The sequence below is a fragment of the Saccopteryx bilineata genome, chromosome 3 (genome assembly GCF_036850765.1).
Source record: "Saccopteryx bilineata isolate mSacBil1 chromosome 3, mSacBil1_pri_phased_curated, whole genome shotgun sequence".
Taxonomy (NCBI): Eukaryota; Metazoa; Chordata; class Mammalia; order Chiroptera; family Emballonuridae; genus Saccopteryx; species Saccopteryx bilineata.
The window spans coordinates 47,071,663-47,085,205 of record NC_089492.1 but is presented as its reverse complement, the minus strand read 5'-3'; the positions used below and the strand labels follow the sequence as shown (position 1 = coordinate 47,085,205).

General features: G+C 36.7%; 1 protein-coding gene across 1 annotated transcript in view; it reads left to right on the top strand.

The window, feature by feature from the left end:
- Positions 1 to 13,543, top strand: part of LRRC69 (leucine rich repeat containing 69) — a 143,740-nt gene that overhangs the window by 18,030 nt on the left and 112,167 nt on the right. Inside the window, exons 3-4 of the mRNA XM_066266088.1 lie at positions 4,882 to 5,008; positions 8,897 to 8,969. Coding sequence (XP_066122185.1) covers positions 4,882 to 5,008; positions 8,897 to 8,969 — 200 coding nt within the window. The remainder of the gene's footprint in view (positions 1 to 4,881; positions 5,009 to 8,896; positions 8,970 to 13,543) is intronic.

Genomic DNA, 13,543 nt, shown 5'->3' with positions numbered 1-13,543 from the left:
GATAAGAGGGAAGTTCATATCACTTCAGGTATATATGAACAAACAAGAGAGAGCCCAAGTGAACCACTTAACTTCACGCCTTAAGGAACTAGAACAAGAAGAACAAAGACAACCCAAAACCAGCTGAAGAAAGGAGATAATAAAAATCAGAGCAGAAATAAATGAAATAGAGAACAGAAAAACTATAGAAAAAATTAATAGAACAAGGAGCTGGTTCTTTGAAAGGTCAACAAAATTGACAAATCCTTGGCAAGACTTACCAAGGAAAAAAGAGAAAGAACCCATATAAACAAAATTCAAAATGAAAGAGGAGAAATCACCACGGACATTGTAGATATACAAAGAATTATTGTAGAATATTATGAAAAACTTTATGCCACTAAATTCAACAACCTAGAAGAAATGGATAAATTCCTAGAACAATACAACCTTCCTAGACTGAGTCAAGAAGAAGCAGAAAGCCTAAACAGACCTATTAGTAGAGAAGAAATAGAAAAAACCATTAAAAACCTCCCCAAAAATAAAAGTCCAGGCCCAGACGGCTATACCAGCGAATTTTATCAAACCTTCAAAGAAGACTTGGTTCCTATTCTACTGAAAGTCTTCCAAAAAATTGAAGAAGCAATACTTCCAAACACATTTTATGAGGCCAACATAACCCTCATACCACAACGAGGCAAGGATGGCACAAAAAAAGTAAACTACAGACCAATATCTCTAATGAATACAGATGCTAAAATACTAAACAAATACTAGCAAATTGAATACAACATATTAAAAAAATAATACATCATGATCAAGTGGGATTCATCCCAGAATCTTAAGGATGGTTCAACATACGTAAAACGGTTAACATAATACACCATATCAACTCAACAAAGAACAATAACCACATATTATCAATAGATGCAGAAAAGGCTTTTGATAAAATATAACACAATTTTATGTTTAAGACTCTCAACAAAATGGGTATAGAAGGAAAATATCTCAACATGATAAAGGCCATATATGATAAACCATCAGCTAACATCATACTAAATGGCACAAAATTGAAGGCTTTCCCCCTTAAATTAGGAACAAGACAGGGCTGTCCACTCTCTCCACTCTTATTTAATGTGGTACTAGAGGTTCTAGCCAGAGCAATCAGACAAGACAAAGAAATAAAAGGCATCCATATCGGAAAAGAAGAAGTAAAGGTATCACTTTTTGCAGATGATATGATCCTATACATTGAAAACCCCAAAGAATCCTCAAAAAGATACTACTAGAAACAATAAGCCAATACAGTAAGGTCGCAGGATACAAAATTAACATACAGAAGTCAATAGCCTTTCTATATGCCAACAATGAAATATTTGAGAATGAACTCAAAGAATAATCCCATTCACGATTGCAAGAACAACAAAAAAATACCTAGGAAGAAACATAACAAAGAATGTAAAGGACTTATACAATGAAAACTAAAGCATTGTTAAGGGAAATCGAAAAAGATATGAGATAGAAGAATATTCCTTTTTCTTGGTTAGGTAGAATAAATATAATCAAGATGGCCATATTACCCAAATCAATATACAAATTTAATGCAATTCCCATCAAAATTCCAATGATATTTTTTAAAGAACTGGAGCAAAAAATCATCAGATTTATATGGAACTATAAAAAGCCTTGAATAGCCAAAGCAATCCTAAAAAAAAAGGAATGAAGCTGGGGGCATTACAATACCTGACTCCAAACTATATTATAGGGCTTCAACGATCAAAACAGCATGGTATTGGCAGAAAAATAGACACTCAGACCAATGGAACAGAATAGAAAGCCCAGAAATAAAACCACATATATATAGTCAAATAATTTTTGATAAAGCGGCCAAAAACACACTATGGAGAAAGGAAAGCCTCTTCAACAAATGGTGCTGGGAAAACTGGAAAGCCACATGCAAAAGAATGAAGCTGGACTACAGTTTGTCCCCCTGTACTAAGATTAACTCAAAATGGATAAGAGATCTAAACATAAGACCTGAAACAATAAAGTACATAGAAGAAGACATAGGTACTAAACTCATGGACCTGGGTTTTAAAGAGCATTTTATGAATTTGACTCCACAGGCAAGAGAAATGAAAGCAAAAATTAATGAATGGGACTACATCAGACTAAGAAGTTTTTGCTCAGCAAGAGAAACTGATAACAAGATAAGCAGACAGCCAACTAATTGGGAAATGATATTTTTAAACACCTGCTCAGATAAGGGCCTAATATCCAAAATATACAAAGAACTCATAAAACTCAACAACAAACAAACAATCCCATAAAAAAATGGGAAGAGGATATGAACAGACACTTCTCCCAGGAAGAAATACAAATGCCCAACAGATATATGAAAAGATGCTCATCTTCTTTAGTTATTAGAGAAATGCAAATCAAAACTGCAATGAGATACCACCTCACACCTGTTCGATTAGCTATTATTAACAAGACAGGTAATAGCAAATGTTGGAGAGGTTGTTGAGAAAAAGGAACCCTCATCCACTGTTGGTGGGAATGTAAAGTAGTACAACCATTATGGAAGAAAGTATGGTGGTTCCTGAAAAAACTGAAAATAGAACTACCTTATGACCCAGCAATCCCTCTACTGGGTATATACCCCCAAAACTCAGAAATATTGATTCGAAAAGACACATGCAGCCCCATGTTCATTGCAACATTGTTCACAGTGGCCAGGACATGTAAACAACCAAAAAGCCTGTCAATAGATGACTGGATAAAGAAGATGTGGCACATATACAGTATGGAGTACTACTCAGCCATAAGAAATGATGACATCGGATCATTTATAGCAAAATGGTGGGAATTTGACAACATTATATGGAGTGAAATAAATAAATCAAAAAACCAGGAACTGCATTATTCCATACGTAGAACGGACATAAAAGTGAGAGAAAGAGACATTGATAAGAGTGTGGTGGTTATGGGGGTAGGGGGGAGAGGGAGAGGGAAGGAGGAGGGGGAGGGGCACAAAGAGAACTAGATAGAAGGTGACAGAGGACAATCTGACTTTGGGTGATGGGTATGCAACATAATTGAATGACAAGATAACCTGGACATGTTATCTTTGAATATATGTATGTTGATTTACTGATGTCACCCCATTAAAAATAAATAAGTAAATATAATAAAAAAAAATTTGTGAGTCTCTCTCCTTTCTGGGGCATCTCTAGTTTTCTGTCTTTTATGTCACTGATTCTTTTCTTTAACTGGCTTGTTTTAGTAGTTGAACTTGCTACCTCAGTTTTCAGAGCATGTATTGGGCACTTCATCTCTGTTTTGAGAGTTTCATTTTCTCGCTGAGCTCATTAAATTGCCTGTTGATTTTTTCTTGCATCTCTTTGAGTATTTTTAGAACTTTAATTGTGAATTCTCTATCATTTAACTTTAAGGTTTCCATGTGTTTGAGTTTTCTTTTTGGAGAATTTTCATTTTTTTTCTGAACTACATCTGTCTTATGTAGCCATGTTATTTAATTTCTTTTTTTATGGCATTTGAGATTGTAATTGTTTTTTTTTTTACAAAAGACTTTATTTATTCATTTTAGAGAAGGGGGAGAAAGAGAGAGAGAGAGAGAAGGGGCAGAGAAGGGGGGAGGAGCAGGAAGCATCAACTCCCATATGTGCCTTGACTGGGCAAGCCCAGGGTTTCGAACCGGTGACCTCAGCATTCCAGGTCAACGCTTTATCCACTGTGCCACCACAGCTCAGGCAAGAGATTGGAATTGTTAAGAATTCCAACTAAAAGAAAACTAATGAAGTGAATATTAAAAATTTTAAAAATATAAAAATTTTAAATGTAATGAGAAGGAAAAAAGAAAACCACAGAAAACAAAAATTATAAACAAAAAAAAAATTAAGAAGAAAACATGCATAAAAAGTAGGAATAAAAAATATAAAAATTGAAGAAATTGAAAGCCAAAAGATAAAAAGAAAAAAAGAATAAGATGGAAAGAAGGGATAAAAGGATAAAGAAGAAAAGGAAAAATAAATATCAGTTTTGAGAGGTTACTGTTTTATTTCAGTAATTGTCACTTTATTATAAGGGTTAACTCTTAAATTTTTGGACTCTTCTGTGCTGAGTTGTTTCTGTCATAGTGATGTAGTTTGTGCTGCTTTAGTGATAATGGGTGAGGTATAGTGTGAGTTCTTTATGGCTTTGGCCTTATAGCTTCAGCTCTCCTGCTGACTGCAAATGCATTTTATATTCTGCCCTGCTTTTCAATCTGTCCCACCTTTAGTCCATTCAGTTCGCAGATCTTTCAGGCATGCCATTGATCCTAGCTGGGATTCCTTCACTGCGTTATAGTTGTTCAGTTTGTTGAAATTTCAAGGGGAGAGTTCAGGAGTATCTCTCTTGCTACCATTACTGTGACTTTATCCAGGTCTATATTGGTCTTAATGGAAAAAAAAAGGATTTTGGAGTAGTATTGCAGGACGAGCTTAGATCTTTGGCTATATTTCGGGAAATTAATGCCTTTAGTAATTTTTTTAATGCTTTTGAGTCTGTGGGTCACAATGTTAGAAGATTTTTTAGTTGCTCAATGAGAAATAAATTAATTGTGCTTTTGAGTATCTTTGGAATGGTTTGTAATACAATTTTAATAAATGCTTTAATTGAAATTAAATTTGCTTTGATTAACATAAAGTGTTTGAACATAATCTCAGAGGAAGTTTATAAAGATTATTTTAGGTATATGTGAAATAATTGTTTATATTCGTGTTGAAGTTTTCTTAGGTTACATGGATCTCAGAATAGGAGCTTAATTATTTCCTTTTTTTTTTCTTATTTGAAGGTAGATAATATATCAGTCTCTTAAATCTGTATATTTTTTTGCAGTTGACAGTACTAAATCTGGGAAACAACCTTTTAGAAGAAGTTCCAGAAGAGATGAAATACCTTATATCCCTAAAGAAACTCCATTTATTTGGAAATAGGATTCATAGATTTGCATCTGGAGCATGTGGTAAGTTAGTCAAAGAAACGCAATATTATAATATCAAACTTAATTTATATATTATATATAACAATTTGGAACTAAAGTTAAAAAGTAATTTTACATGTTTTGCTTTTTTTTAGATATGTATATACTACTCTTTAAATTAAAGAATTTGAGAGACTTACCACTATTGTATAATTTATTTCTTTACACATAGATCTAAGAGAATAAGTAAGCATAGTTTAGTGAATTTTCCTCTTTTTCGAATGAGTGTACATTTAGGCCCTTGAATCTGTGGGCCCTTTCTTTCTGCCAGAGTGAAAAGTAGGTGAATATCAAATCAAGAACAGCTTTTCACAACTTTCTTTTTTCTTTACATTTTTTATTCTGTTTTTGATACTAAGTCACAATCTTTGATCAAGATGCTAGGTTTAAATAAATTTGAGAAGAATTTTAAAGAAAAGATAGAAGATCTAATGATTTACATTTTTTTGGTATTTTCTTTAAGTCTATAATTTTTTTTATTCAAAATTAAACTCTACCTATTAATATAATAGAATGGGTTTAAGGACAGAATCCATGGCAAAGAAAATAAGATAATTTTTATGGCTTTATTAACTCATGGAAAGTACTTTATCATACTATGTCTTTTTTCCCCAGTAGTAAAACTAGAGATATATTAGAATTTATAAGGCTCTGTGAACTTTTGAGGCTTGGGTACTATATATAATCATTGTCATCAACAAGCAGCCTTTATTAAGGTTATTATTGCATGAGACACTAAATTGGGGGTATATTTGGCAAATAGCACAAATAGACTCTGGTACCATCTCCTTAAAGTACTTTACTGTCTTAGATCATGTGGCCTAATCTGATGTCTGGTGTGTTGGAGAAATATTTTTACTCAAAAAAAAAAACACAACTGTGACAAACACTTATCAGTGCTAATGCACATTATGTATACAAAGCCATAGATTCAGCATTCAGTTACAGTTTACTTAGGAAGAAAACAGTTTACACAGGAAAAAATTCAGCACATGGAAACAAGTAGACAATATTCTTTAATACTGAGGAAACAAATTGAAATATAATCTGATATATATATATATGTATATGATATTAAGCAACCTAGTTAATGCTAATTTAGATTTCTGTAAATACTTTTTTCTCATGTTGGCTTTAAATGTAAGGTTTATAATATATATGTAATCTGTGCACACTGTTCCTGAATCTTTAGCTTCTGTATGTCTTAATTTTGGGCTGTTGAACTTTGAAAATCCCGTGTGATTGACATAAATTATGTTCTATGTCAGATCATGATTATCCAACTGCAGAAACAGTTTTGTGTCAGGGAATTGAACCTTGTCCAGCATGTATTACATGACCCTGTCCCATGCATGACCAGAGCAGGCTGAACCAGGGTTAGATATGTGTCCTAAGCTGGGTCAGTCATATAACTTTTATTGGGGATTATGCTAAACTCTAAAACAGTTTAATTGGTTTGAGCTAATCACATGAACTAAGACAGGTTTTAAACTGGTGATTCATGGACTGAACATAGTTCACAAATAGGTTGGTTCTGTTTTGTCTGGTTTATTAAAAGTTTGAATTTAGTGCCAAGATTTGCAGATCAAGAGAATTCATATTAAAGTTTGGATTTCAGACTCTTTTTTTCTGTTTAAAAAAGAAAGATTAGGCAACACTGGAATCACATTGCCATGTGACAGCAATTGCTAGGAGCTGCATTAATGGCTGCTGCCCTGTTAGACAAGGCATGTGTTTCCAGTAAGCACACTTGAGCCAGGTGTACTTCCATTGGGCCCTGTGCTGTATTCTGAGTGATCTTCTTGATTCCTGTAGGCATTTCAGTTTGAGAACTCTGTTTATCCTGACTGTGAACATTTAAAAGTCAGAGTTGTAAGATGGCTATGAAGACATGGAAAGTCAGAGAGAATATGTTTGAAAGAGAAGGAATTGGGTGAGACGAGAGAAAATGATATGAAGCTGAGAGCAGCTGTAATGAGAAATGAAATTATGTTTTGTACTCTATGTGCTGCAGAGATTCTCAGAGAACATGCAATCTACCAGACTTTGAGAAGCTCAGGGTGAAGAAGACAGACTGTTAGCCTGGAGCATGGCCTGGGTCTCTTTGGACATCACAAACTGGTTTAGTTGTCCAGAAGCCCAGGAAACTTTAATATGAACATTTTTGTGACTACTAAGAGCAGCCATATACATTGCCAATACATATAATAAGAGCCTATAATTATATAACATCATGTGTATATTATTTGCATATATAGTAAAATATATTTATATTAATATGACTTATGGTCACCACTGCTGCTGTGGTTGGAGGGCCCAGCTGCCTGGGTGTAGGGGCAGGCCCAGTAGCAGGGGTAGGCTCAGCATTGAGAGCAGTGGGCCTGCACAGCCATGTATTGGCTCAAGTGGAAATCTGAAAAGAAGCCCCATGGGAAGGAGCCTGATGGAGGGAAGAAGGTATACATGGAACAGGAATCACCAAGACTGAAATCGCCAACTTTGAGTTCAAGCAACTGGTGGTGCTACCCTGAAAGTTGACCTTTCAGTGAGCCATAGCATTTTTCTACCATGTCATCTTGCTGTATAGCATCATCTCAGAATTCTGCACAGGAGAGTTGTGCTAGCGATGGCCAAGTGTGACACCCAGTAATAATAGTACTGAGAGTGGGGGAAAGATCAACTGCACAGCCCCTAGTACACGGGCTTAGTCTTGAGCTCCATGCAGAAGCTGGTGACTGATGAGGATATGTTCTCCAATGAGATATGGCAAAGACCTTCACAGCTCCTTCAAGTCTCTGGTGAAGACCGACAAGTATGTGTTTCATTTCCCAGTGTAAATCTAGTCATCCCACTTCAAGAAAATCCTGGTTTTGGAGCTGCACAGGCACTTGAACACACTCTGTGTTTACTTTCTCCTCATCATCAGGGAGTCTAACCTGCTCAGCTCTTAAGAAACTACTGTCATGGGCAATCACACAAAGTTACTGTGTAACGGCTGGGCACAAGGCATAGAACTGCTAGCATGAGAGATGAGCTACAGACAGATGTGCCCATGTTCAGAGAGATGGTGTTACTTGTGCCTACATTGGTTTGCTTGGGTGAGTATATGTGCTGGCTCTCTCAGAGCTGAGTGTGCCAGCTCTTCACAGACATGGATGGGAACAGGGTGTTTGACTGATTTTCCAGTTGTTTTTTTGGGGTGGATGAATGTAGCTAGTAAAGAAGAACTTTTGGACTTCATTTGCTCAACAAGATTGTACTGCCAGTCAGAGCAGGGAAAAAAAAATCCTGTGTTCTGGCGCCTTTTACAATGCCTTTCTGGTTCTAGTTTGTGGTAGGTTGGCTGTACCGTTTGTCCTCAGGTGCCATGACTTAGCATTATTACTATAATAAATTCATCTTCTTCGTTTAAACCAACTTAAGAGGTTATCTGTTACCAGCAACCTAAAGAGGCAAGAAATCAGAAGGAAAACAAAGTTATATAGAAAAGCGGCTAAAGCCTGACCAGGCGATGGTACAGTGGACAAGTGTCGGACTGGGACGTGAAGGACCCAGGTTTGAAGCCTCGAGGTCACTGGCTTGAGCCCAAAGGTTGCTGGTTTGAAGCCCAAGGTCGCTGGCTTGAGCAAGGGGTCACTTGCTCTGCTGTAGCCCCCCGATCAAGGCACATATGAGAAAGCAATCAGTGAACAACTAAGGAGCTGCAATGAAGAATTGATGCTTCTCACCTCTCTTTCTTCCTGTTTGTCCCTCTCTCTGATTCTCTCTGTGAAGAAAGAGAGAGAGAGAGAGAGAGAGAGAGAGAGAGAAAAGTGGCTAAATGTTATTTTCTAACATATAGCTAAAATGACTAAAATTATTTTCTAATAGATGGCTTACAAAAGTTGATCCTGCTTAATCTGAACAACAATCAACTCACATGGATTCCTGAAGAAATCAGCAGGTAATATGGCTTATTGTGAGACTTAGTTAAATCAGCCACTCCAGCCTACATGAGCCAACTGAAAACCTTATGGCTACCAGGCATCCCCAAACTACGGCCCGCGGGGCGCATGTGGGCCCCTGAGGCCATTTATCCGGCCCCTGCCACACTTCCGGAAGAGGCACCTCTTTCATTGGTGGTCAATGAGAGGAGCACTGTATGTGGCAGCCCTCCCACGGTCTGAGGGACAGTGAACTGGCTCCCTGTGTAAAAAGTTTGGGGACCCCTGGCCCTAGCCTCAAGTCCTTATAGGATTTGACCATAGCAAAGAAACATTTGAAAGGCTTAGGCAAGCCACTCATTTTAAACAGATGATTCTTTATTTTTTTTATTTTTTTTTATTTTCTTTTTTTTTTTTTAATAATTTTATTTTTTTAATGGGGCGACATCAATAAATCAGGTTACATATATTCAAAGATCAACAAGTCCAGGTTATCTTGTCTTTCAATTATGTTGCATACCCATCACCCAAAGTCAGATTGTCCTCTGTCACCTTCTATCTAGTTTTCTTTGTGCCCCTCCCCCTCCCCCTTTCCCTCTCCCTTTCCTCCCTCCCCCCGTAACCACCACACTCTTATCAATGTCTCTTAGTTTCACTTTTATGTCCCACCTACGTATGGAATAATGCAGTTCCTGGTTTTTTCTGATTTACTTATTTCACTTCGTATAATGTTATCAAGATCCCACCATTTTGCTGTCAATGATCCGATGTCATCATTTCTTATGGCTGAGTAGTATTCCATAGTGTATATGTGCCACATCTTCTTTATCCAGTCATCTATTGACGGGCTTTTTGGTTGTTTCCATGTCCTGGCCACTGTGAACAATGCTGCAATGAACATGGGGCTGCATGTGTCTTTACGTATCAATGTTTCTGAGTTTGGGGGTATATACCCAGTAGAGGGATTGCTGGGTCATAAGGTAGTTCTATTTTCAGTTTTTTGAGGAACCACCATACTTTCTTCCATAATGGTTGTACTATGGAACATAAGACCTGAAACAATAAAGTACATAGAAGAAGACATAGGTACTCAACTCATGGACCTCGGTTTTAAAGAGCATTTTATGAATTTGACTCCAATGGCAAGAGAAGTGAAGGCAAAAATTAATGAATGGGACTACATCAGACTAAGAAGTTTTTGCTCAGCAAGAGAAACTGATAACAAAATAAACAGCCAACTAAATGGGAAATGATATTTTCAAACAACAGCTCAGATAAGGGCCTAATATCCAAAATATACAAAGAACTCATAAAACTCAACAACAAACAAACAATCCCATAAAAAAATGGGAAGAGGACATGAACAGACACTTCTTCCAGGAGGAAGTACAAATGGCCAACAGATATATGAAAAGATGCTCATCTTCTTTAGTTATTAGAGAAATGCAAATCAAAACTACAATGAGATACCACCTCACACCTGTTAGATTAGCTATTATTAACAAGACAGGTAATAGCAAATGTTGGAGAGGCTGTGGAGAAAAAGGAACCCTCATCCACTGTTGGTGGGAATGTAAAACAGATGATTCTTTAAACACTTCAGACAAATGGGAAACAGCATGGCTTGGAAGTGTAGAAGTGGGGGTTTAAACATAAAGTTCTAAAGTTGATTGTGTTATTGATCTTCCTACTCTGTGGTTCTTGGAGCTTGTTCCACTACAGAATTTGTGATATTAAATTTTATTTCATAGGAGTATTGTAAATCATTTTTAGCATGATAGAAAGGGTATTCTAAAAGCAAAGGATTTAAAATCAAAGTGTCATTTTCATTTAGAAAAAAACTCCACATTTTATTTTAATAGCAACAACAAAAAAAATGCTTCCTGCACATCTGCACAGATAGCTGCCATTACAGTGCCTTTCTGGAGCCAGCTGAGGGCCTAATTCTTCTTTAGGCAAATTACTGTCTTGAGCTTTTCTTCTGACAGATGGAGAGAAAACTCTAATCAGGTTTACTTTATAGCCTCTCTTTATTGCCTGGTAAACAGAAACAGACATATTACAGAATGAACAACAGTCCTCAACAAAGGATTTTCTGTAGCACCTAAAGTCTATTCTTATTCACTTGTACATACCTCTAGCAAATGTATTGTTTCCCTGTTAGACTTTTACAGAGAAAGTAATGCTTTGAGTCAGAGCAACTAAAAAAATAATAGAAGAAATCTAATTTTCTAAGAAGAGAATTATTTAAAGCAATAAAATGACAATAGTTGTCTGCTTGCGTTTTCACTTATTCAATTGATTGTTGTATTGATATAATGAAAAAAAGACAACTTGGAAGATCTGAACTAGGTTCAGGTTCATACATTTGTATAACCTGCCTTATGACTTGGGGCAAGTAATTTAACTCTCATACTTTAGCTTTCTCATCTGTAAAGGAATAATTTTGAGTAGTAAACTTCAAAATCTTTGCAGCTATAATACGTTATGTTTTCACAATTTAGGAAGCTCTGGAGTACAAAAAGCAATATTAAAGGAACTATATAAGTCTATGGTGATTTGTCAGAAAAGTGAATGAAAACTTTTACTGGAAAGAGTGTAATTAGAAAATGTATAGGTTTATACTGTTTTACAGTTAATTCTGGATTGTCTGTATTCTAGCTGTGCCTTAGATGTAAGCTGAGTGGCTCCCTCCCCATGCATGATTCTATTTTCTGACCTGGGCAAGTCTTTTTACTTTCTTATAGCTTGATGTCTTCATCTGTGAAATGAGAACAACAGTAGTTCCTATTTCACAAGGTTTTTTGTTTGTTTGTTTTTGTTTTTTTTGTATTTTTCTGAAGTTGGAAACGGGGAGGCAGTCAGACAGACTCCTGCATGTGCCCGACGGGGATCCACCCGGGATGCCCACCAGGGGGTGATGCTCTGTCCATCTGGGGTGTTGCTCTACTGTAACCAGGGCCATTCTAGCACCTGAGGCAGAGGCCATGGAGCCATCCTCAGTGCCTGGGCCAACTTTGCTCCAATGGAGCCTTGGCTGCGGGAGGGGAAGAGAGAGACAGAGAGGAAGGAGAGGGGGAGGGGTGGAGAAGCAGGTGGACGCTTCTCCTGTGTGCCCTGGCCGGGAATCGAACCCCGGACTCCTGCACGCCAGGCTGACGCTCTACCACTGAGCCAACTGACCAGGGCCTCACAAGGTTGTTTTGATAGTTAAATATGCTAACCCATCAAAGACGTTTAAGTTTGAACCTGGGACATAGCAAGTGCTTTTATTATTATTGGTTGTTATTTTTTATCTTTTCCTCATTCATTTTTTTTAGATACAAAAGATTGACTTAGTGTTGAATTTGAGAAAAGCATCAAGCTTTTTGTCTCAGTATCCTCCTTTTGCTCTGCCATCAGTTAAGCAGCTACCTTGGCAGAAGAGTCTATAACTGGATAGGTATGTTTAATTCAGGGAAGGATTGAGAGGGAGGCTGAGAATGGTCATGTTAGTTCTGTGCTCATGATTGATTCCCTTCTTTCTGAATCCCATTTCTTATTTGTCAATTTGTTCAGAATCTGGGAGGGAGGTGGAGAGGAATTCTATTCATTGGCTTAAACTACAGATTATTGGTTCAAGGTTTTAGAGTCAAATCTGGGCAGGCAAGAGTTTTGCCCCTTAACAACTCATTAGCGGAGCTGTACAACCACCGGAAGAGGAGAACATGGACATCCTGGGAAAGGGATCTCTCCGAAAGGAAAAAGAGGAGAGGAACAAGGACTAAGCCAACAGGCTCAGGTCTTTCTTCAAACTTGCCAATCAGTGAAGTTATTCTTCAATGCACTGATGAGGAAGAAGGGCAGGGAGAAGCTGTAAATGTATCTTCTGTAGTTTTCTTTTGGAAGAGTAGTTCTTCCTGCTCTCTGAAGTGGGAGCAATGGGAGATATCTTTTTTCTCTTCTCTGCTTTTTATTTTACTCCACAAAATGAGTGACAGACACATTTACAATAGCCTCTGAGCTAAGTTCAGTCCCTGGAAATAACAACAGAAAAATTAAAAGCTAACTACTCTGTTCAGAGTAGAATCAATTAAAATAATGATTATAACAATTATCAGTAGAGAAAATGCCCCATTCTTTTCTCCATAAGACTTTTATACATTTTTTTTAATTTTAAACCTAAAATTTTATTTTTGAGGAACTTCATGCTTCACACTTTCAAAAAGCGTCACATAAGAAAGCAAACGTGTTATCCTTCCCTCTTTCTAGAGATAAATAAGAAGGGCATAAAAATTTCTTTTTAATTATGACAGTTGCAAGCATCCAAAATGAATAGAAAAGGGAAAATGAATTCTATATATTATTCTCTTTCAATTCTGGGTCATTCTTATTTTACCCTGATACTCTGCAAATGACTTTGCTCTCTTTTTTACTGAGAAATTTTGTCTCCCTAATTCCCTTCTCTTCAGCCTCTTAATCTTAAATAGACCTTAAGGAAAAGTCTACTTGTTGCCCTTTCTTGCCTACTCTCTATTCTCTTTCTTTTCCTTCATAACCAAAGTTCTCTAAAGAACTTTCTCTAAACTTTATCCAATTCAAGCACCATTTATTG